This window comes from Conger conger, chromosome 7 (assembly GCF_963514075.1).
Source record: "Conger conger chromosome 7, fConCon1.1, whole genome shotgun sequence".
In the NCBI taxonomy this organism is placed as follows: domain Eukaryota; kingdom Metazoa; phylum Chordata; class Actinopteri; order Anguilliformes; family Congridae; genus Conger; species Conger conger.
This window is the reverse complement of record NC_083766.1, coordinates 38,443,561-38,465,241: the sequence shown is the minus strand read 5'-3', so window position 1 is coordinate 38,465,241 and position 21,681 is coordinate 38,443,561. Positions and strand designations below refer to the sequence as shown.

The 21,681-nt window shown below is 41.4% G+C and overlaps 1 protein-coding gene across 12 annotated transcripts in view; it reads right to left on the bottom strand.

The window, feature by feature from the left end:
* The window catches only part of LOC133132376 (RNA-binding protein Musashi homolog 2), a 242,101-nt gene extending 223,497 nt beyond the window's left edge, over window positions 1-18,604 (bottom strand). For all 12 annotated transcript variants that reach the window (XR_009709125.1, XM_061247787.1, XM_061247783.1 and 9 more), the window contains exons 1-5: window positions 18,446-18,604; window positions 18,071-18,111; window positions 17,700-17,781; window positions 17,104-17,188; window positions 8,535-8,576 (exon numbers count right to left, since the gene is read on the bottom strand). Coding sequence is in view for 11 of the 12 variants with exons in the window: in XM_061247787.1 (XP_061103771.1) it covers window positions 8,535-8,576; window positions 17,104-17,188; window positions 17,700-17,781; window positions 18,071-18,111; window positions 18,446-18,507 (312 nt within the window). In the remaining variant the exon portion in view is untranslated. The remainder of the gene's footprint in view (window positions 1-8,534; window positions 8,577-17,103; window positions 17,189-17,699; window positions 17,782-18,070; window positions 18,112-18,445) is intronic.
* Window positions 18,605-21,681: the final 3,077 nt, after the last annotated feature.

Here is a 21,681-nt window from a genome sequence, read left to right as displayed (position 1 = left end):
TGATGGAGTAGGCGCTTCCTGAAAGGACAGCACTACGTTACAATGGTATCGGTTGAGTCCATACTCTCCCTATATAGCACGTTAGCATCAGTCAGATAAGTAGCTCTCCAGCCCGGTCCACAACACACCCCACCAATCTAGAGGGAGACAGAAACATGGCCGGCAATGCAATATTAATCTTTTTTTATTATTTACATTTTTTTTTTTTTTTTTTGTTATTGAGTTGACACTTTTATCCAAAGTCACAGTTGATTAGACTAATCCCCCCTGAAGCAATATGGGGTTAAGGGCCTTGCCCAAGGGTCCAACATCCGGGACTTCAATCACCAACCTTCCGAGTGCCAGTCATGCACCTTAGGGGTCGGTTGGAAAAACGTCCACCGTATTTCCAAAATAAACCCCAAGCCGTTCCCAGGGGCTGTTCATAAACCCGCAAAGGCGATTCGGGAGCACGCTGCCCAAACAGCCAGCAGAGTGTCCGCAGTGTAACGAGAGCTAACACCGGCCGACACAGACAACATCATCCAAACCTCGCAGAGTCAAGCCCCTTATGCCCACATTTTGCAGAAATAAGACATTTGCGACAATTATTTCATCAAAACAATGAAAAACATGAGCCGCTGTCACCTGCGCATTTGACCTCTGGCACACTAACCCGGACATAGCACATGTCCTACTTCTTATGGATTAGCAATGCATGTGACGAGAAAAAAAAACATTCAGGGGAAAAAATATTTCAGGAAACAAATTCCACACAAAGACAAAGTCCGTCCTAAAAGGCCCCACTCTGAGCTCAGCAGGGAAGAGCTGAAAGAGCTACATGTTTATTTATTTATTTGCAGTAGGTGCCCTGCCCCCCACACCTCCAATGTTCTTGCTCTTAACGAAGAACAAAAACGAGGGGGGGTCCCGCTCGCATTTATTCCAGAAAGCTGTAACTGCGTCATTGGTTGAGCCTTGTCAGCCCCGCCCCCACACATCTGGAAGAGACACACCCCCAAACTCTAAGTATAGATATGCAGACAAGGACTTATTTCAGGGTTACAAAACATCCCCACACAAAAGAATACATATATAATTTAAATGCTTTCTGCATTGAATTATTTTTCTATTGATTGCTCGCTAATTGCCCCAGCTGTTCTGAGGTGTTTCCAAAATCGATGCGCCTTGCGCGTCCTGGGATTTTCCATGATGTTCAAATCAAGGTAAACGCTCAATATGGGGTTATTAGAAACATACGGCATGCAGTCTTACATGGCCTCGTGTAAGACAGCAACTGGGTGAGAGTTCAGTGCCCCAGTCAGGGGGAAAGTCCACCTTACGCCAGAGGGGCCTGAAGACTCTGACTCTGACTCTGACTCTGACTCTGACTCTGACTCTGACTCTGACTCTGACTCTGACTCTGACTCTGACTCTGACTGTCATCTTATCAAAATGTAAAAGACTACATGAACAAACGCTGGCTGGGTGAGAAACTGGATGTTTTGTTTAAGCGGGGGCATAAAAATCAACCATGTAAATAACTACCAAATATCACCAGGATAAGGTTCCTGGCCTCCTTTCCTGAGGCCTACCTGTTTAAACAAAAGGCATGAAAGAACATTTTTAAGAGATGACACATAATATATTAGGCCATCCGATTATCTGTTCCTTAACTGGGGAACATAAAATATTTCAAACACAAAGTGGCATGTGGCACAGTGGAAGCCGGCAAAGGGCCCCTTGTCTTATCCTGACGGGCCTGTTGTACGTTCTCTCTATGTGCCAGTAATCTCTTCCTGACTGAGAAAAACTGCCTCTAAATTTAGCAGCAGATTTATCAAGCTGGAGGGTGAGCTGGAGCAAACAAGGGAGGGGGGGGGGTAGCATTGTCAGCGAGGGGCTGTCCGTCATGAGTCACGTTCAGACGAAATAAAACCGATAGGACGGTCTCCGTGCGAAGCTAGGCGCCGCATAACAGCCGATGCTAGACAAAAGCCTGGCCGGCAGCAAGGTACGTAGAGGAGGAGGAGGAGATGGAAAAATTCAAATGAGCGAGAGAGTTATGTTTGCTACATCAGTGAATGCTTTGCCAATGTAAGGCGTACCCTTACCATGTCAATAAAGCTTATTTGAAATATTTGAATTGAAAAAAGAGAGAGAGGGGGAGGGAGAGAGAGAGAGAGGGGGAGAGAGGGGGAGGGAGGGGGAGGGAGGGGGAGAGAGAGAGAGAGAGAGAGAGAGGAAAAGGGCCAGCAGCCACCTGGGCGGATAAGTGCTCCAGCCCTGTGAAGGAGGGTGTGCGGCGGACTCGTCATGGAGAAAGGACAATCAGTGGGCAAAGGCACACACAGCGTGGGTCAGGATTCATTAACAGAGCGCGTGGGCAGCCAAATAAACACCAGAGACAGGGGCACACTGACTGGCCCTTTACTTTGACGGAAACTCTCGCACTTGCTTCAGTAAGCACTTATTTTTTTCTTCCCCTTCTCTGAACTAAGAGCCGCATGTTTAATTTTTTATGCAGCATGAATGGTCCCAACAGGACTGCCCGTTTTCTTCAGAATTCAGTGAAGTGTTTTCTTTTTTTGTGCGCGTGTGTTTTTTTGGGGGTTTTTTTGTTGTTTTTTTTAACTCAGGTATATACTATCCTGGTCTGAGCTTAAGCAAAAAAAAGATGCATAGTTCTTTTCATATTAAATCCTGCAGGTAAAAGCACACAATAGAGTTTGGCCAAGTAATTTGAGGCTATAAAAACAGCGAGTCAGGGTAGTAGTGAAATTAAACATAATTCTGGAAAAGGAAAAAAAGGCCACTTCTCTCGAGCAACAACTGGGAGAGAGATTAATACATTCAGTCTCGTGTTTTGCCTGCATGCCCAGAATAGCAGTAAGTTTTTAAAAAATCTGGTGGGAACATCCTGAGTCAAAGTCCAAACAAGCACCAGTAAAATCAACAGTCATCCCTACAGCCAAATATGCAACTTGCGCTGGTACCCGTAATCTGTATTTAACTAGCCAGGTGCCTTATGGGAACACTCGGCTTAAAGGCAACACTCTGAAATCAAAAGGAAACATTTGCTGTTTCTAATGCAGTGTCAGACTTACAAGCACTCCAGAACTACAAAAGATGGGCTGCGGGGTCCGTTCCAGGTGTATAGAAGGGTCTCACGGTCTGGTATTGAATCTGGAGCATACCTTGACAGCCCCGAGGGGAAACACTCAATTGGCTCTAGCTTCACCCAGGGATGGGAGGGCTGCATTCGGCAAGGATGATCATTGACTGAGCACAAGCGAGCCCTATTCGTCAACTTGGTGCCCACAAGTCCGTCTGTTTAGCTGCACATGTATCGTCCTCTGATTCATGTCTGTGCGAGCCTTGCTAACTGTTGCGTGACATCACACACTTTGGAGAAGAGCATGTTTGTCTGTACTCTCCCGGATTGGCAGTAAAGCTTTTGGAAATGAGCCCCCATGTATACAGCTGGGCATTGCAAAACTGGGGAGAACAAAGGGTGAAAAGACACAATATTCTATATTCTTACATCAAGAAAAAAGAGAAATCGGTTTCTCCGACAAAAACAAAAGCGAAGGCTACGGTTTCGTTTCATTCCCTGCGACGCGAGGCTTTGTTTCAAAGCGAACGGAGGCCAGCGCACAATGTGTGAAAGGACCCGGAGAGCTTTCGGAAATAGAAGCGGGTGAAAGTCACGGGGGAGAGATGGTGAGAGGGAGGGAGCAGCGAGCGCCCGATAACCTTGACTCGCGGGGATGCGCTTCATCATCACAGCGCGCGCGACATGCAGAGCAACGGCGGCATCAAACACATCTGCAGGCTCGGATTTGGAGAACTGTCTGTTCTTACAAGGTGCTCTAGCGAGCTTGGCAGACATCCACTCCGGGAGAAACCAATGAGGAAGAAAAAAAAGACAAAAAAAATAAATAAATAAAAGATTCTACAATCCGAGTCTGTCGCCGAATAATAACCCGTCTGGATGCAGACTGCTTTAAAAAATTTGACAGCGCGTCTTCCAAGAGAAGGTACAGGCAAAGAGATGTTGCAGACTGTTTACATACCGGGGACAACCCAGAGATGCCAGATACTGTTTAGTCAAAACTGGAGCTCAAGGTCAAACCTGAAGGACATGGCGCATTATTTCTGAGAGCTCCGCAGCAGGACACTCGCAGACAATGCGTTCCCAAAAAGATGCGCCCTTCATTAAAGCATTCATATAATTTGGCAACTGCATACCCAGACTGTGACGTGGAGGAGGAGAGCGACGACGTTTGTCCTGAGGTGGGATTTGGGCGAGCACAAATCTCACTGAAGAACCTAAATCAGCTCTCGAGACAAGTGTACCAGAAAATTGATAATGACTTTGGGCGCAGCTGCGCCTAGTCACCAGGTGTGACAAACAGCGCACAAAAATGATCATGACAAAAGTAAAATGAGGACAGAAACTGACAAATCTGTTTTGTATACAGACTTGCGAAAACGCACTCTTAGCTACACGTCAAGTGTTGGACAGAGAAGGACGTTTGCCTAGGGTTCGGTGATGGTGTATTACTGAGTTTGGGGGGGGGGGGGGGAGAGACTGTTAAACAGGAAGGCCGCCTCCCAGAATGCAATGCACTCACCAGGTATAGAGTCTCAGAACAACAGCCTCGAAATTCCAAAATTCCCAAACTCTAACCCTGGAACAAATCACCGCCATTCTGCTTCCCAGAATTCCACATGCCTCTGGCCTCCTCTATGCAATTTCGTGTGTTTTCTTCATGTATAATGCTAGCGAAGAACATCGAGCTGGCCTCTCAATACACGGCGAGAAGACCTTCAAAGAGACTATCTGCAGAATCAAAGGGGCTCTGTATATAGGCGTATGTATTTTGATGTTCTTTTTGAAGATGCAGACTAGGTGAATTGAGTGAGTAGTGGGGGGAGGATGCCTCTGTAGATCAGGGAGCCCTGGGAAAGGGCTTTGTTAGTGGTTGTGTGGAGAGGGGACCTTGCTTTCTGTCCTTCTGCCCCAGTCACCTCATTAATGTCACTCAACATCGGTTTTTTTCCTTTTCTAGGCCAGCTCCGGCGGCACTCTTATTCTCCCAGCGCCGATAACACAAAGCCCTGGAACCTCCAAATTACACATCATAAAGGCCATAAGAAGAAAAAAAAATCTCTGCACATCAACACAGACACAACAGGCGCACAAGGTAATTGAGAAAACCCACAAGCGAAAGATCTTTGGCCAAATTTCGCTCGCAAGCCGAGACTGCTTTCCGACAGCTTGTTTAGAGCAGGCGTAAACTAAATACTAAGCTGTGATGTCTGCCAGGGGTTTGAAAATCAATCACACGCACAATAAGGTCCAAGTGAATAAACTCACAAGCGCAGAGCTGCCCCACTGCATAGAGCCCCGGAGAACGGAAAACATAAAACACATTACGCTCTGTCACCTGCAAAAATCAAATTCACTTACATTTGCAGACCGCTAGATTGAAAATTATTTTGAGGAATCCAAGATCTCACTGTGCAGTAACGCACACAACAAGGATCCTGCCAAACGCCTGTCAGGATTAACCAATCCCAAACGAAGCCTGCCGCTTTGGCGGGTGGATTAAGAACGTCCAGCGATGGACAGCGGCATGATGGGCCGCTGATGTACCCCAGAGCTCGGTACGCAGCAGCAGACGACCGGGGCTCTTAATTGGTGTTTGAGTGTCGTGCAGTGGAGTGAGAGCTGGGTTGGTGAAGTGAGGTCTCTATGCTGCTGGGACCAAAGCACCCCCCTCCCCTCGCCAACCCCCCCGGGCACTTCACACAGCGTCACCTTTAGACTTCATTAAAAACTTGGCCTGAAGTTTTCACACTCAGCAACACGCTTCCCCTCAGCTCTGACACCATGGGACTCCAGACGCTTTTCCCTGGCTTAGTACATTATGTTCAACACAGCTCAGCTAAGTAAGAAACAGCAGCAGAGTAGGGGGGATGAACAGAACAAGAGGGATGGTAAAAATCTACTAGCTGAGGAGCACGGTAAATCACGGCCCCAGCCACAGCCGTGAGCCTGAGCCAGGCTAACAGGTTAGCGACATCACCAAGGAGCCCTTTTTCCATGCACCAACACCCACCCCCCACCCCCCACCAGCCATTCCGCGTATTCAACCTTTTTTCCAATTTCTTCTGTAGAAATTAAAATGCAGAGCTGTGGCAAGTTTAATTTGACTTCACAGAAAATGATTCTCTGTGCCTCGAGGGAAAAAAAATAAGCAAATCTTAGCAGTGTATATGAATTCTCCGCAGAACACATTAGGCTACTCATTTAAGTACTCATAAGCACTCATTTAAAAAAAAAAAAATTTAAAAAAAGAAAAAAGAGCAGCACAAAATAGTCAAATGCCTTTCCGGGGGTTTTTTTCGGGGGCTCTACATGACACCGCGAGGTGCCGTGAGATGGCTTGGTGACTAAAAGGCTGCGGCGCTACCGTGAGAAGACTTTGGCGGCTCACTGGTTAACAGGGCTTGAGGTCCCCTCTGAACACGTCTGTTTCAATAACAGGCCCTCGGAACTCATCTCTTGCCGAAGTGGCCGCGGTCCCACCAGCAATTAAAATCGTGTTGGGACACGCCAAGATCCGTTGAGAAATTGGTCGTGTGCAACGGCGACGGCAACAACGGCGGAGGATGGAAACCAATCTCGGGCACAGTCAGAGCCAACCGCCTCGTCGCTCTGAAGAAGCGCCGTTATAAAAGGTACCGAGAATAACGCTATGCATCTGAACTCGCAAGGTCTTTGAGTCTGGTCACCATAGGGACATATCCGCCCTTTGTGACTTCACCAGGGCACAAATGCTCTGCTGTGTCCAATGCAACCCCGCTGCCAGGCTGCAGAGGCATTATTACCCACGAGGGGAACGCTTGTCAGCATGGGGGATTGAAACGATTCTCCTAGATGACTGGAAACTCGCTTGAGTGTGCTGTAGACACCCACTGCTTCAAAGCCACATCAAACTGACAAAGTGTCCACTTGCCCAGCAGAAGAGTACTGGGGCACAGTCCACTCTGAAAGGTTTGGGGACATCTGGCTGATGGCCGCGTAACCTGAAATGGACTCCTCAGGGAGAGATTCAATATGCACGGCAACATTTGAGAAGGAGGCATAAACGGCTCTAACGAGGGGCCGCCGCGAAACAAAATGGACCTCCTAAACGGCAGCAACGGACCGAGACTGTTTATTAACTTTACACGAAGGAGAAAGAAGAAGCCAATGCAATGTTAATCTATGTGCCTCAATCCTCTTTCTTCAATATCCTTTGAAATCCACATCCTCTGTGTAATACCAAAACAAATAAACCCATTTTCTTCCCTAATGAGCTTGCCCTCAAGATCACAATGCTAAAATGACTCAAGATACGATTTAACCCACAGATCCTCTAATGTGTCCAACTCCTTTTTTGATGTGATGCAACTGAGATGCAAACTTCAAAAATGCTGCTTTTTAAAGAAAAATGCTCTGCACAATTTCTTATGTCCTTGCTCTGATTCAAGAGAACGACCGTGTTTAAAAAATAAACAAAGATTTCAGAAGCTAAAAAAGTAGTATCCCAAAAAAAAAAAAAACATCTCAATTCTTACTACTGTGGTCTGAGAGCAAATGGTGGCGGGTGTTTTTCCAACAAAACAAAAAGGTTTATTTTCCAGGGACAAGTAGGGAAGAGGTTAATGCTAAGAACAAGCAAATCAGTAGGGGGGGGGAAAGAAAGCTGTTCCACATCTCTGGTAGTTTCTCAACCATATGCCGATACCCTTAAGACACCATGTGCTATGGCTTTATAAGGTTTCACTGCCAATTCCCCTATCTGAAACCTGAACCACTCAGAAACAATACCTCTCTCTGTGGCATTAGGAAGGACAAAAAATCCATTATCCCGAAAAAAAGAAATCTCATGGATGTAAGGGGGTCTGCACTGCTCGATGAACCCTCTCATCGGTTCACAGTCGGACAACCCAGCATGTCCAATACCAACCCCAAAACCTCAGCCAAAACCATTCAGGCACATGGTCAACCATGTCCACGTGAACCTGGATACAAATGCACACAAATGCAAACAGAATAAAATATTTTTCAAGCCCAAGATCATGTGCTTTAAGATTCAAGAAACCAAAACCACAGCAATCAGGTTCAAGGCAGAGAAAACGACGTCTCCTTTTTGCCAGTAAAGGCACCACTTTGGCACTTGAAAGTGAACAAATCATCGCATAAGGAACAGGCCATAATATTTATTAAACTTCCATTATGCCAGTAAGAGAAGTGGAACCTCAGCAATGACAATCCATCCTTTTCCTGTAAACATTAACTTTAGCTCTTCATTACACACCAAGCACTTCTGCCAGCCTCCAAGAATCAAACCAAAGCTTCCTCCTACTCTTGACACCAACATCTGTTTCTCACAAAGCACTTCCTGCTTATGAGATGCAAAACCATGCCTGAGAAAAGGAAACTAACAGAGGTGACTTGTCCATAAAGCATCTTTATAATTGACATGGTTTCCACTTACCTTGGGTTGAGCGCGTCTGGGGAAGGCAACTTTAGGATCAATCTGCGTAAATCAGAGGAAAAGGGGGGAGGGGGTAAGAGGTGTTAGAAAACAAGCGATGCCTTAATATTGCAACACTGAAAAAATACAGACAGAAACACGTCTAATTAATTTTGAAAGCAAAACGTGTTTGACAGGCAGGGAAATGCACTTTTGAAATGTATTTACACCAGCAAACAGGAATGGAATATTAGCAACAACAAAAACAGGCTCTGGGGTCTTGTTGGGTTTGTGCATGTGGTACTGTAGGCCCCAAGTTCCACAATAACCAAAAAAGTGCATCTCAACTAGTTTTCCTTCTTTGGTTTACAGTCTCGTTAATTACATTTTTCTTCTGTTTAACCTGCGCTGAGGCGTGCTTCGGGAGCCTTATCAATCTTATATTCAGATTGAGTAGAAACTATTTCATGCACCAATGTCACACCACACTTTCCTCAATTTGAAAAGGCTTTCAAGAAGTTTTGAATGCTCTCGACAAAGCTGGCTTGTTCGAGGGGAAAACAGCAGATGCATCGAAATGGCTCTCTTGCAGAAAATAACTTCCTCAAGTTCAGCAATAAATAAAATGCTTGATATTTGCATAGCAACACATTACTTTCCGCAATTACAGGGTCGGTCCAAAAGGTGCAATTTATTTGCCATCACGTCAAACTCACAGGCAAACTCACTCAGGGGCATATCATTGTCAGCATGCAAGCTTTTTCCCTTCAACAATTTTCAACAAGTTCACCTAACTGGCTCAAAGTTGACATTACACAGTTGGACTACAGTAACTTCCCACAGGATTAATACTCATTTGCAAGGGGGAAAATATTTGAGGTCAGAAAAGGGTAACAGTAGTTAAAGTAGTAAAAAAAGGTAATATGCTTCAATGTACACTTCCCAAAGATTCAAGACATTTGTTTTGCTTTTAAAGTGTTCAGATGAGCATTTCCAGTGTTGTGAATAGTGTCCGCTTCACACACATATTCCTTCCAATTATGTCATAATTAGTATCCTTCAAAACCAAGCTAATATGGGGGGGGAAATGTAATAACACCTGAGAAGAATAACTTTCCATGTAATGTATTCCATGTTAAGCCGCACTTTAGCAATTAGCCTCATGCAGTAACAATTCAACCTCATTTACTTTGTGGAACCAGGCCGAGTCATGTACAGAAAGCAGTTTATGCATTGAATATCAAAGCAATCACTGTCTGTCTGTGTGTGGCCTCGTTTCCATAGAGAGCTGCTGAGATTATTAGGCATAGCACCATTAGATCAAACTCGTTTCAGAACGCATTGAGCAAACTTGGTTTTGGGAAGGAAGGTTTGGGTGTCATTACAATAATTTCCTTAAGTAATTATTTAAGTGGGGGGGGGGGGGCTTTCAGAGAATTTGCACAAACCATCGAATAGTAGGCATAATACAACCTTGGCAATTCTGCACTGGTCTCTGTCCAGTCATTATTTCATTTAAGAATTAAGGTCTTCTCATCCAGGAAATGGAAGAAACCTCCAAAGGGTTGAAACGTAACTGGCAAAATCAGCAGCTAAGTAAGCACATATGTTTACCTGCCCTAAAACTTGACTGAACAAAATTAAAGATAATATTTTCAGTACACAATCAATGGAATCTGCTCTTAAACTGACAAGCATGACACGCTGAACTCTGGAATAACAAAACTGGAATGATAATATGCAACTATCATAAATCCTTTCATTGGGTCCTTGCTTTGAAACAAGATGCCAAAAGCCTAAATAAAATCCAGCATACATTACTATTACTGCTGCGCTTTTCAAATCTAACTGACAACCTAAAAACTGCTATAAAATAACAAAGAAAAGAAAAACTCCCGTGTTAAAATACATAAATAATCAAAGCAACCCTATCTACTACCATAGCCTTCTAGTTTTTGTCTCCTTTTATCTTATATAACAGACGTTCAGAGCAATGTCTCACTAGGCCTTCTAATGTGCGGTTCTGCAAGATCAGGGAAGGAGGCAATCGCTAACATCATCATCATTTCATTTCTACCAACAGGATATCATGCATTACTGCAGCTTCTGGGGGGGAGAGATTCTCTCACCAGACGTCCATCTGTACCAAAGGTTAAACATTCACTAGTTTCAAAGCAACAAAATCTGTTTCAATGTTCCTCCACTATAGTGATTTACAGTACAATCAAAATATGCAATGCATGGATCGATTATTATGTTCCTCCATAATGGCCCATATCAGACAGAAATTAAACATGAATACATTTGTTACCATTGCCCATCATCTACATTTTGCATCACACATGCTATAGGATGTCTCCTGGTCTCGTTTTCAAGGTTCCTGTGGAGCACTATTCCTCAAATTACCACAGCAAACAGGGGGGGGGATTCGAATCATGCTGGACCTGGCTGTGTATCAAAAGCAAATATAGAAGCGGGCTTTTACTGCAAGAGATGTTCTTGTTGCTTTTGTTTGCCAACCACATAGTTTTTCCGTCATATGTATCGATTTGGGAATAAAGATTTTTAGTTGAGTGCACATCTCATTAGTCATCTTTATTTTTGAGTATGGAGATCTACATACAGATAGAAACATTTATGCAAGTTTTTTTTTGAGAGAGAGAGAGTGTGGGTTTCCTGTTCTATTGTCTATTTACTTTCCAGTGTTGATTTGTGGATTCACAGTGCTTAGCATGAAGAGCCAATTTGCTCCTTTGTGGCAAAATTACACTTGCGTGTATTTTTCTAGATGCTGTTTGGCTTTGATGGAACTTGAATAAAAAAGCCATGATAAGAGTTGGTTCACAGCTGGCATGGCTTACTCTTTAAATCAAAAACAATGATGTGGAATATTTGAAGAGCAGCTCTTGATCTCTGCAGACCTTTTGTTCATCTTATTTCTACTACAAAAACAAGCCCTTCAAACTTTCTTTAACTGCCGTGTCCCTGAACTGAATATATAATTTTGCAAATGCATAAAATGTATGTAGGCATATCCATATCCATTTTTTTTTTCTTTTTTTCTTTTTTTTTACCTTAATTCAAAGATTTATTAACATTATACATGCGGCTAAAAAGAATGCTCTCCTCCACCCAAACACAAGTGTTAAGAGTTTTAAAGAAGAAGGCTCTGCTAAATTACATGACATTCCTGCTAAAGAATGGTTGTCAAGACCCCCTTTTTAGTAGGACAGTGTGCCAAGCAAGCAGAGCATTCGAGGCAGATTTGGCAATTAATTCTGAGTTTAAATGCTATCTGCTCTTTCCCTGGGCTGAGGTGGGTTCATTTATTTTTTCCATTTTTTATTTTATTTTTTTGCATTAATATATTTTCCTGCTCCCAGGGCCTGACTGACTTCAGGGGGAAAAAAGTCCATTAGCAGGTTATTACAAAAGAACATAGAATATGGTTTGTTATGGTATTCCTGCCTGCTTAAGAGGGAGAAGAAAATAATGCCAATGGTTCCAGAAACCAAGAAAGGGCAAGATGGAATCAAGACAGAATGTCGAATTGAAATGGTTTAAGAAACAGAAATACCTACCACATCTCAAATAATGAAACTACATTCCTTTCAGAATTTACAGTGCTCGGATTAATTATAACTGACTCATTTTGTGGATGGGGGGATCAAAGCAGTATTTTGTTATTTTCTAATTTAGTCAGAACATATTGTGTTGAGGGGGAGTCGAGTTGGCGTCAGAGTCAACACACAATTTCAACTCCCAAGCTCATCTAACAATATGGAGAAATATTGCCCCTGCTGGCACTGTAAGATTCTCCAACCGTGGGCAGTGGCCAAGCTGCTGCTGGTATTAATTACCCTAAGCTCAGTTCACTGCGGTTCAACCCACAGCCACAACTGAGCACCCAACGACTTCAGGGGCCATAGTCAGACCTGGGTCAAATACATAATCATTTTCGATTCAAATACTTTTCTATGCTTTACTGAGAGAGTCCGGTGTATTGAAACCTATGAAATGCTCTCAAGTGCAAACCCCGCTTTCCGGTCTTCTTGGTTGGCTCAATCTTCAAGAAGGAGCAATTCTGAAGCCTCTATACTTGGCAAAATAACAGGAGCTGTGATGAGCGCTATACAGTCAACAGGACCCCAGCGTCACCGCACTCCCACTAGTAAGAGCAGCAGCACAATTCTCATCTGTGATCAGATCCCAGATCACTAGTATCTTGAAAACAAGAAAAATAATTCCTTTGAAGACAGGGACTATCAAAAGTGTGTACAGAATGAAAACAAGATGGAAATACCCATTCTTTAAAGGTGGAGTTCAATTTTTAATTGATGCACAGGAGAGCCAGTGCAAAGAGAAACCACAGTGAGACAGACTGGGACAGCAGCAGTAAAAGGCCAAAGACCACTGATGCAGAGGACGGGCTCCTGTAGCAAACATCCAGGAGTCCTTGAATGGTATTTTTGCAGCTGGGGGGGGGGGGTACAGAATGAACATGCGTGCAGACAAAAGCTCTCATTAAGGTCTGCGACGCGTCCAGAACCACCAGAATTTAGATTTCTCCGACACACCAGCACTGCTTCAACCTTTGCCTCAGCCCAGACACTCGATTACACAGCTCAAAAAATAAAATAAAAAAATAAAATTTAAAAAACACTCCTCATCGTGCCTTCTTTTTCAGCAACAGGTTTTTCTCTCATCTGCAGACGCAACAAACATTGTAAATAGGTCAGATTTTAAAATAGATAAAAGGTTGGGGGTTCAATCTGCGGTGCACTGAATATTTAAAATTTTCATGGTCTGGGGAAAGGGTCTTGTTTACATGGCACTAGCATACATTGACCCACTCATTTAATCACCACAGTTATAAATACACACATGTAGATAGACTAGCACAGTAACTCAGACACCCTGCTTTGGACACCCTGCAAATAACTACAGGAGAAATAACATGACCAGTGAGGGACCATTTCTATTCACATTCAAAGATGAACAAAACATAAAACTGAATAGAATTGATTTCCTGTGAACAGCCAAATTATACATGAGAATATTAGGCTTCCTTTCAAGCCAGAAACTCACTAAAGCACTCGCCATTGTAAAAATAAATAAAAAACTATCCATTGGTAGATCCGAAGCCAATAGAAATTAGCATCATCATTTATCATCAAATGTTTCATTTAGTTCTCTTTGTTAATTTACATACAATCAAACTAGAGTTTATTTTGGAATATTTCAAGTGCATGCATGGAATTGGTAAATTGTATAATAAAGGTAGCTGCAAAGAGGGGTACAGATAGGTGACAAATAGTCATATAAAAGGTTACAGAAGATGCTATAATACTAACAAATATAAGCAGTACCAAACTAGATCACAATGTAAACTAAACAGAGATACCAAAAAAATACCAAAAGCTAACTACAGCTCAGAAAAAGTTCTAATTATTCTTTACACCTGGTAGTCAAACAGGGGCTCAAATGTCTGTCACTGTCTATGTTTACAGTTCAGTGTCAGCAATCTATACTGAAAAAACGTTTTAGCATTCAGTTGCTGCATTACAACACAGTGATACAATATATCCCTCCTTTCTACTTTCATTTAAATTTGAACATTCAGACCTGGGTTGCTTTGGTGCCTTGCAAGATTGCAGGAAGCTGCACTGCCTTGGACTCACGACTGAGGGAGCATATCATAGCCAACTGTCTGGGGTCACCCGCAACCTCCACCGCCCCCGGCCCCCCTCCCAACCTCCACGATTACCCACCTCAGCTGTAAGAAAATTCTCCTGAGGAAATGCTGTACAAGTACTTGGTTTCCGTGTCAATACCTAACCGCTGCGACACCTGCACTGTCCGCTCAGAGGAAAACCGTATTGCAGTTCAAGCTCGGCGACATTGATTCAGAAGGTGACAGAAAATGACAAACAGACCCTTGGAAAACTAAAAAGAAATCACCCTCACGGACCCAAATTAAAAGGTTAAGTAAACCATTAAATTTTAACCATTGTAATTGTAACGCGCAGATACACGCAGACATAAACACATATATACTGCAAAATTAGACTGTAATTCAAACAACTGAAAGAATTTGAAATGATGCATGGATCATTAAGTCTTAAATGTCAGTAGCCGCGACATAAATCTACCGCAGCCTACAGTAATCTAGACATATGACTGCAATTATGACACAATTTTGCCCCCTATGTTTCCTACAAAGACAGAACCCCAACCTTAAGCTTCCAAACACACATACATGTTTGCTGCCTTCTAGAACATTCAAAACATTCTTCCAGTTACAAGATAAAAAAGGGAGAAGTTTGACAAGCAACCTCCCGTGTCTTGCCGAGCTGAATTCAATCAGTTCAGCACAGCCATGCAACAAGTTACTGCTGCTTTGAGCCTTGCCTCCTCTGTAATTGTTTGCTGCCTACTGAAGTACAATATGCTTGTCTTTCCAAATATATCTGAAAATGTCTTTCCGCACCTCAAGATTTCGAACTCAAAAAGGGGAGAAAAAAGAAAAACCTTCCGTTTTCAGCAGGCGTTAATCCAAAGCCTAAAATCTACTTGGACATCAGCACCCACAGAACTCACTGTGATTGCAGATTAAATTTGTGATTTCAAATTTAGTACAATTGTGACGGCAAAGCTAGGCCAATCAATACTTAGTGTATGCAAAATGAAATATAGCACAGCTTGATTGGTTTAGTGCATATGTACATTTGTGTGTGTGCAGAGAGTAGGGGGTTGGGGGGGGGGGTGTAAAAACTTGGGAGATAAGAGCACTGCAGTCATATTAAAATAATGTGATAATATTTTCCAGGTGTTGAGACATATTTAAATGAGTGTGCTTTGCCTCAGAATACCGAGGATCACTTAATGCTCCATTAATGCAATTTAGAAAAGAAATATCAATTACAACAATGTATTTCCGCTGCACTCAAGAATCACCATTACAGAATATATGCACACTAAAGCAAGTCCTGTTGTGCGTTTCGAATTTCACCTCTATATTCAGCCTGACAGAGAATAGCTATGCAGCAAGCTTCTCTACACCTGCGCAGGTTACTGTGGCTTCTGTGATGTATGCTTCAGTGCATCTGGCCACCATGCATCCGTAAGCCAGTCTAGGCAAGCAAATTCATCAAACAAATAAAATTGCAATAATACCACCATTTCCCACCTAAACCATTAAGAAATACCACCCTAGTGAATTTGAGAATGTTGGAAAAGAAACAAAAAAATAACATTTTTTTAAAGAAAAAATTTAATGAAGAAAAAGAGATCCAAACTTTTAATAACAATCCGCTTGAATCCCACTCCTGTCAGGCACTGCATTTTATGCTCAATAAAATAAAGGGGGGGGGAAAAAACATCTTTACATTTGCTAGTTTTCTCCAGTCATTCAGTTAATCATATTTATTAACAACAATAAATTACGTTACAAATGTTTTGCTCATAGTCACAAAATTTACATTTACATGCTATGAATATTTAGGAAATATGTCCAAATGCATTACATTATTTATGACAGACAATTAATATCAGTGTTGCAATTCATCACAGTCTGTCAAAAGCTGTAAGAGTAAACAGCATAATTAAAACCTATTAATTTGCTACTTATTTAATTGTATAGACAATACAGTTTGGTTTTACACTTGGACTGATGAATCCATTCAGCATGGCAGCTAGAACAACTGAAATGAGCATGCCACAAACTTGCAAAAATACAATGCACTTAATTTTGCTTTTGTGTTTATAAATGTTTTTTTGTTTATCTCAAGAAATGAAACTGTGAGAAATTTGTACAAGCAAGGTCATTCGCCCGTTTGTGTAATTAGCCTTTAGCGGGAGTGTACGTCTTAACATTCGATTGGTGGGCCAATACAAGGAGCAAAATGCATAGACACTGTAGTAATGGACAGCAGAACAGTGATTAATTGGGGAAGAGTGCTGGTGGATATCATCTAATGGAACGGGTCAACAGGCATTTCAGAGCTCTTTGCACCAAATGGCTAGATTTATGAATGACTAGGTCTGTTTAAATTCCATTCCATTTGTAATAAATTACAATGTCGTAATTTAATCATGTACATGTGTGTATGTACAGAATACATTGCTGCAGACCATGTTATAATTCGAATAATTTTTAAACACGAACAGTGCGTTCTTGGTGGAAAGAGATGCAAAAACGTTTCGAGGGGATTTTTGTCTTTCAGCTGCATGTGAAGAACATCCAATCTTAACTTGATCAATTGGCAGATGCAGAACTGTCATTGTAAAATCGTCGGCATATAGCGGCATATAAGAACTATATTAGGTCGACCAAACATTAATAGTAAAATACAACGACAGTTATGCTGCCACTTAATATGGTCGGTATTCCTTATCTGTAACTTATCAAAGTTGAGAAGTCGCTAGGAAAGTCCGTATTTGCGTCAAGTGTGTCGACGCATTGACAGTATAAACTCACCAACCCAGTGGAACAGTGGAATATGTCAAATACAGCGTTCTCGTAAAAGCATATTAAACAGAATCACATCTAAACATCACTCTAAAAGCCATCAATAAATCACCAACATACCGTCTTGGAGTCTAATTCGTGATGTGGTTGCGCTAAGACTTTATCTACACTGGCAGCATCTGCAAACGTAACGAACCCAAATCCTCTGAAAGAAAAAACAGAAATAAGATTTAAACAACTGGTAGAGCTGCGAAACATCCACATTGTTAATAACATCGAAATGAAAATCATGATATGCATAAAATTAGAAAGCGCACAAAATGAGGTTAGATCACCATGTCGACGATGTGCAATGCCCTCATTTAACATATCGTATTTATCTGAAGCAACTATTTACTTTTAATAGTCCGAAAAATTAGCCATCAAGGTCGAAAAGCGCTAATAATTTAGACATACACATATACTTCAAAGAAAAGCAGAAATTATCCTTTGTATGTTACAAACAAGCTGAACGTTACGGTATAGTCCCAAGTCAATGTCAAATTGCATTAGCTAGCCCGCTAGCTTTTCAAAGCTAGCTAGCTAATTTTAGTGCCTATACAAATGTCAAACAACGATGTGCGCTAGAAAACGAGTGATGAATGCCGCATGAACATATGTGCAAGATTTGAAAATTATGGGCAAAAGTAAGACAAAAACATTAAAAACAATTTTACCTGGAGCGCTTTGTGGTTGGATCTCTCATCACCATACATTCTCTGATTTCCCCGAATTTACTAAAATAATCTCTAAGGCTGTCTGTGAACACACAAGAGGGAAATGTTTGGTTACGATTGATATAAAAGTCTGATAAGTGTTGTTCGTGTGCTTTAAAAGCGACCCGCGATGCACATAGGGGTCGAATAGAGGACTTCAAACGATTGGAAATCAAAATAACCTTGCGCGCACAGAGGTACACACAACATATCCCAGATACAGTATGGAACACACACACGCACCATATCGCAACTAACCCAAGCGGACTAGATCAGCTACAAAACAAGCAAAAACAAAGCGACAAATATAAACAGAAAATCAATTCTCTCACCTGGTGAGGTTTGCCAGCTGAGGCCACCGATAAACATTTTACTGTAAGGGGAAAACACAGCAGAAGTGAGTCCAGATGTCAGATCGGCCATTTTGACGTGTAACTACTTACAAAAAGCGAGCTAAACGGAGGCTGAGCAGCAAGAGAGCCGTTAGCTCGAGCTAGCCGAGAAACCAATCTTGCAAAAGGGGGGGAGGCCCCACTTGCTAATATAATCAAACAAAGCAAAGGTGTAGCATGCTAGCGAACTGCATCCGGAAGGCAGTACAAACGGTTGTGGCGCTGTTATAGCTAAAAGCAACTGACTATTTCCCTCATTTCATACATAACAAAATAGTACACAGATAAAAGTACATTTATAATTTATTATCTTACCCTGGGTCATGTTGCGAATCATTTGGGCTTCCAGATGTGGCTTGGCTCCCGTCTCCCTCCATAGCTAACCCAACTATAGCTCAATAACTAACAAACACACACAGACACAGCAAAAGCTAGGCGAAGCCCCGCTAAGAGAATATTACTGAGCCGGGAATGCAATCGTCACACGTGGGATCAGCTCAGCTCCCTCCCCTCCCTTGACCCACGTGGGCGGAGCAGGGGCTCGTCACCTAACCAATCCCATTGACGTCACCACATAGCCCGCCCATGAAAAGTTGGAACCACGCCCTCTATCGGCCACAATGGCTTTGAGAGAACAAGTGTGGTGTGACGCAACCATTGTGTACATTGAGGGAAAATTATTCACGCGAAGTGACCGACCTCTTTTTTCACTCTTCGAAGTTCCTTTTAAGATTCTCTTTATATTAAGCTCTTGCATTTATACTGAAATGAACAACAAACTCTTGAACGGGGTTCTTTGCTTGCTACAGAAATTAGAAATTGTATGGTTTCTCATACTGATTTTATTACAGTAAAACAACTGTAATAATGCTTTTATTACAGTACAGTATTCCTTTCATGGTGACTTCCTATTTCCACTAAGCACAAAATATTTTCATAATATAAATATTTAATATGATTTATGTCAAAAGAAGGTGTTTGGCAGGTTAGTCATTCAATAGGCCTATATGATAGCTTGCCTTGATTCAATTTATGTTATATTTAATGTAGCCTAGTTTTGTCAGTTTAGTGCTGACCTGACTGACTAAACTGAGCGGCTGATTTCACTTGCAAGCAGCAGCCAATGAGTGGAAGTAAAATTTGCATGTCAGCCAGAGGTGATCCTGGCACAGAATGAGGTATCATGGGGCCTGTCGGATCCTAAGAGCCAAGGCAAAGTAGCACAGGAGACTCACTCTATCAGATCACTGTTTTGTCATGTTATATATATAGCTTATAAATATATATTATAATATAATAGAATTCCTCATCCCCCATTACTGCAGGGGGGATTTGGAGGCATCACCCCCAAAATACTGTTGCCCCCAAATATTCCTGCAAGGATAAAACAATACTGTCCTGGTAGCAGAGCTCCAATCTCACCTTAACACCTCATGGCTGGGAGTACATTTGGATATCTTTTGTATTCCTAAAAATAAAATAATAATACTTCAGCTATAACATAATGTGCTACAAATTTGATTATTCTGATTATTTAAATGTTGACTTTTTTTAAAATAAAGTCTCTGAATAAAGTACTGCAGCTAAAATAGAAAAATACAATTCCAAAGTAAAGCTACCCTGTGTTTTTAAAAAATATATTTCATTTGGTCCTGTGTGCTCTGATTCTCACACCCTTTTTAACTTATACATTTTGTGCTGAAGAATAACAAAAAGCAGTTTACCTGCAGCCCCACAGAACCAGGTTTGAGTATCTTCAGCATTTATTAACAATAATAATACAATAATAAGTGTTACTCCCATATAGCATTATAACTTATACAGCTTATGCAAAGCAAATTATGAAACAAATGGCAAGGCAAGCTAAGGAGTTTCTTGGATACCTTTGGTATGCTTGCTTGACTGGTTCATCTTTTGCACATGATATACGTATATAAATATGTAGGCTACATTCGTCTTTAGCAGATTAGAGTTAGGAAAAGGGTACACAGTACTGCTGCTGACAAAAACTCTGTTAGCATTTATTGTATATTGTATTGTATATTTATTGTATACATTCTATTTAATTTAATCTTATAAATTCTGTAAACAGAATGTAGGACAGTGGTTCCCAACCCTGTTCCTGGAGAACTTCTGTTTACACTCCAACCCAAACAAAGTACATTCAACAGCTAGAGACCTCATTGAGCTGCTAATTAGTAGAATCAGGTATGCCAAATTGGGGTTGAAATGAAAACCTGCAGCATGGTAAATCTCCAGGAACAGAGTGGGGAACCACTAATGTAGGACTTACAAAGGCTATAATGCAGTGGTTCTCATACTCGGTCCTAGGCCCCCTGTGTATGCTGGTTTTCCTCCAACCACAACTGCAAGCCCAGAATTTTAACAAGCTGTTGATTTTTCTTAATTATGCTTTTCAAGTTATTTACCCTCTTAAGCCACATCATGTCAAAGATAGCTATGCATGCCACAAAGAATAAAAGTCCTATATTCTCATTGTGCTAGATTGAAAATGATTACAAAAAGTGAGGTACCATTTTTTGAACTGATCAAATTAACAACTGAGATGAGTCAATTGGCTCCTAATTGCTTTGCAGACGATAACCAAACCTGCATTGTGTTGACTTTGAATTCTTTGACTTTGAATTCTTCATTATCAACCATCTGGTTAGTTTTAGTGGCCATGTGTCCACACACTCACCAATTATGAGCCTGTTGATTCACCTCAGTCTTGAATTTGATCCGTTAAAAAATGTACCACACTTTATGTGATCATTTGTCAACAAGCACAATGTGAATATAGGACATTTATTCTTTACAGCATGCATAACTATTTGTGACATAATGTATCACAAATAGTCCTTAAAATCATGAAAATTGTAATCAAGACAAATGTCCAGCTTGTTAACATTGTGGGATTGAAATTGTGGTTGGAATGAAAACCAGCATACACAGGGGTCCCCAGGAACCACTGCTATAATGGTAAGTTACAGAGATCTCTGAATCTTAGCTTTATCAAGTGCCAATTTATCAAGTTCCAGCTTCATATAGTTACAAAGCAGGACATTAAAAACTCTTATGATGGCATCATGTTCCCGCTCAAAATCGTTTTACTGCCTGTTAAGTAAATTGCAGTAAACAAAAATATATCAAAAACCAGAACTGAATGTTTTGAATTAACAAATGATCTTCCCATTGAGTCCTTATTTTTACATAACATTACATATTAAATATAATTGAATTACATCCTCATCCAGACTACAAGACATGCCAGTATATACGTATTAACCACAGTAACAAGTAATACAGATACATACTGGGTTAGATTTCTGTGTTGTTTTAGAAAAGTGAGGCACAAAACATTTCATATAAATATTTGTCATGTGGATTCTCCTGCATTCACACTCTGTTCCTCAGCTTTTTAATGTATTGGGGTTTTTTTTTTTGCTACATTAATTTTCCATCATAATTGCATAATGCTTGCTTTTAATTGGATCTCATCAGCATTACAAACTTACATTTATGATACAATAACACCAGGAAACATGACC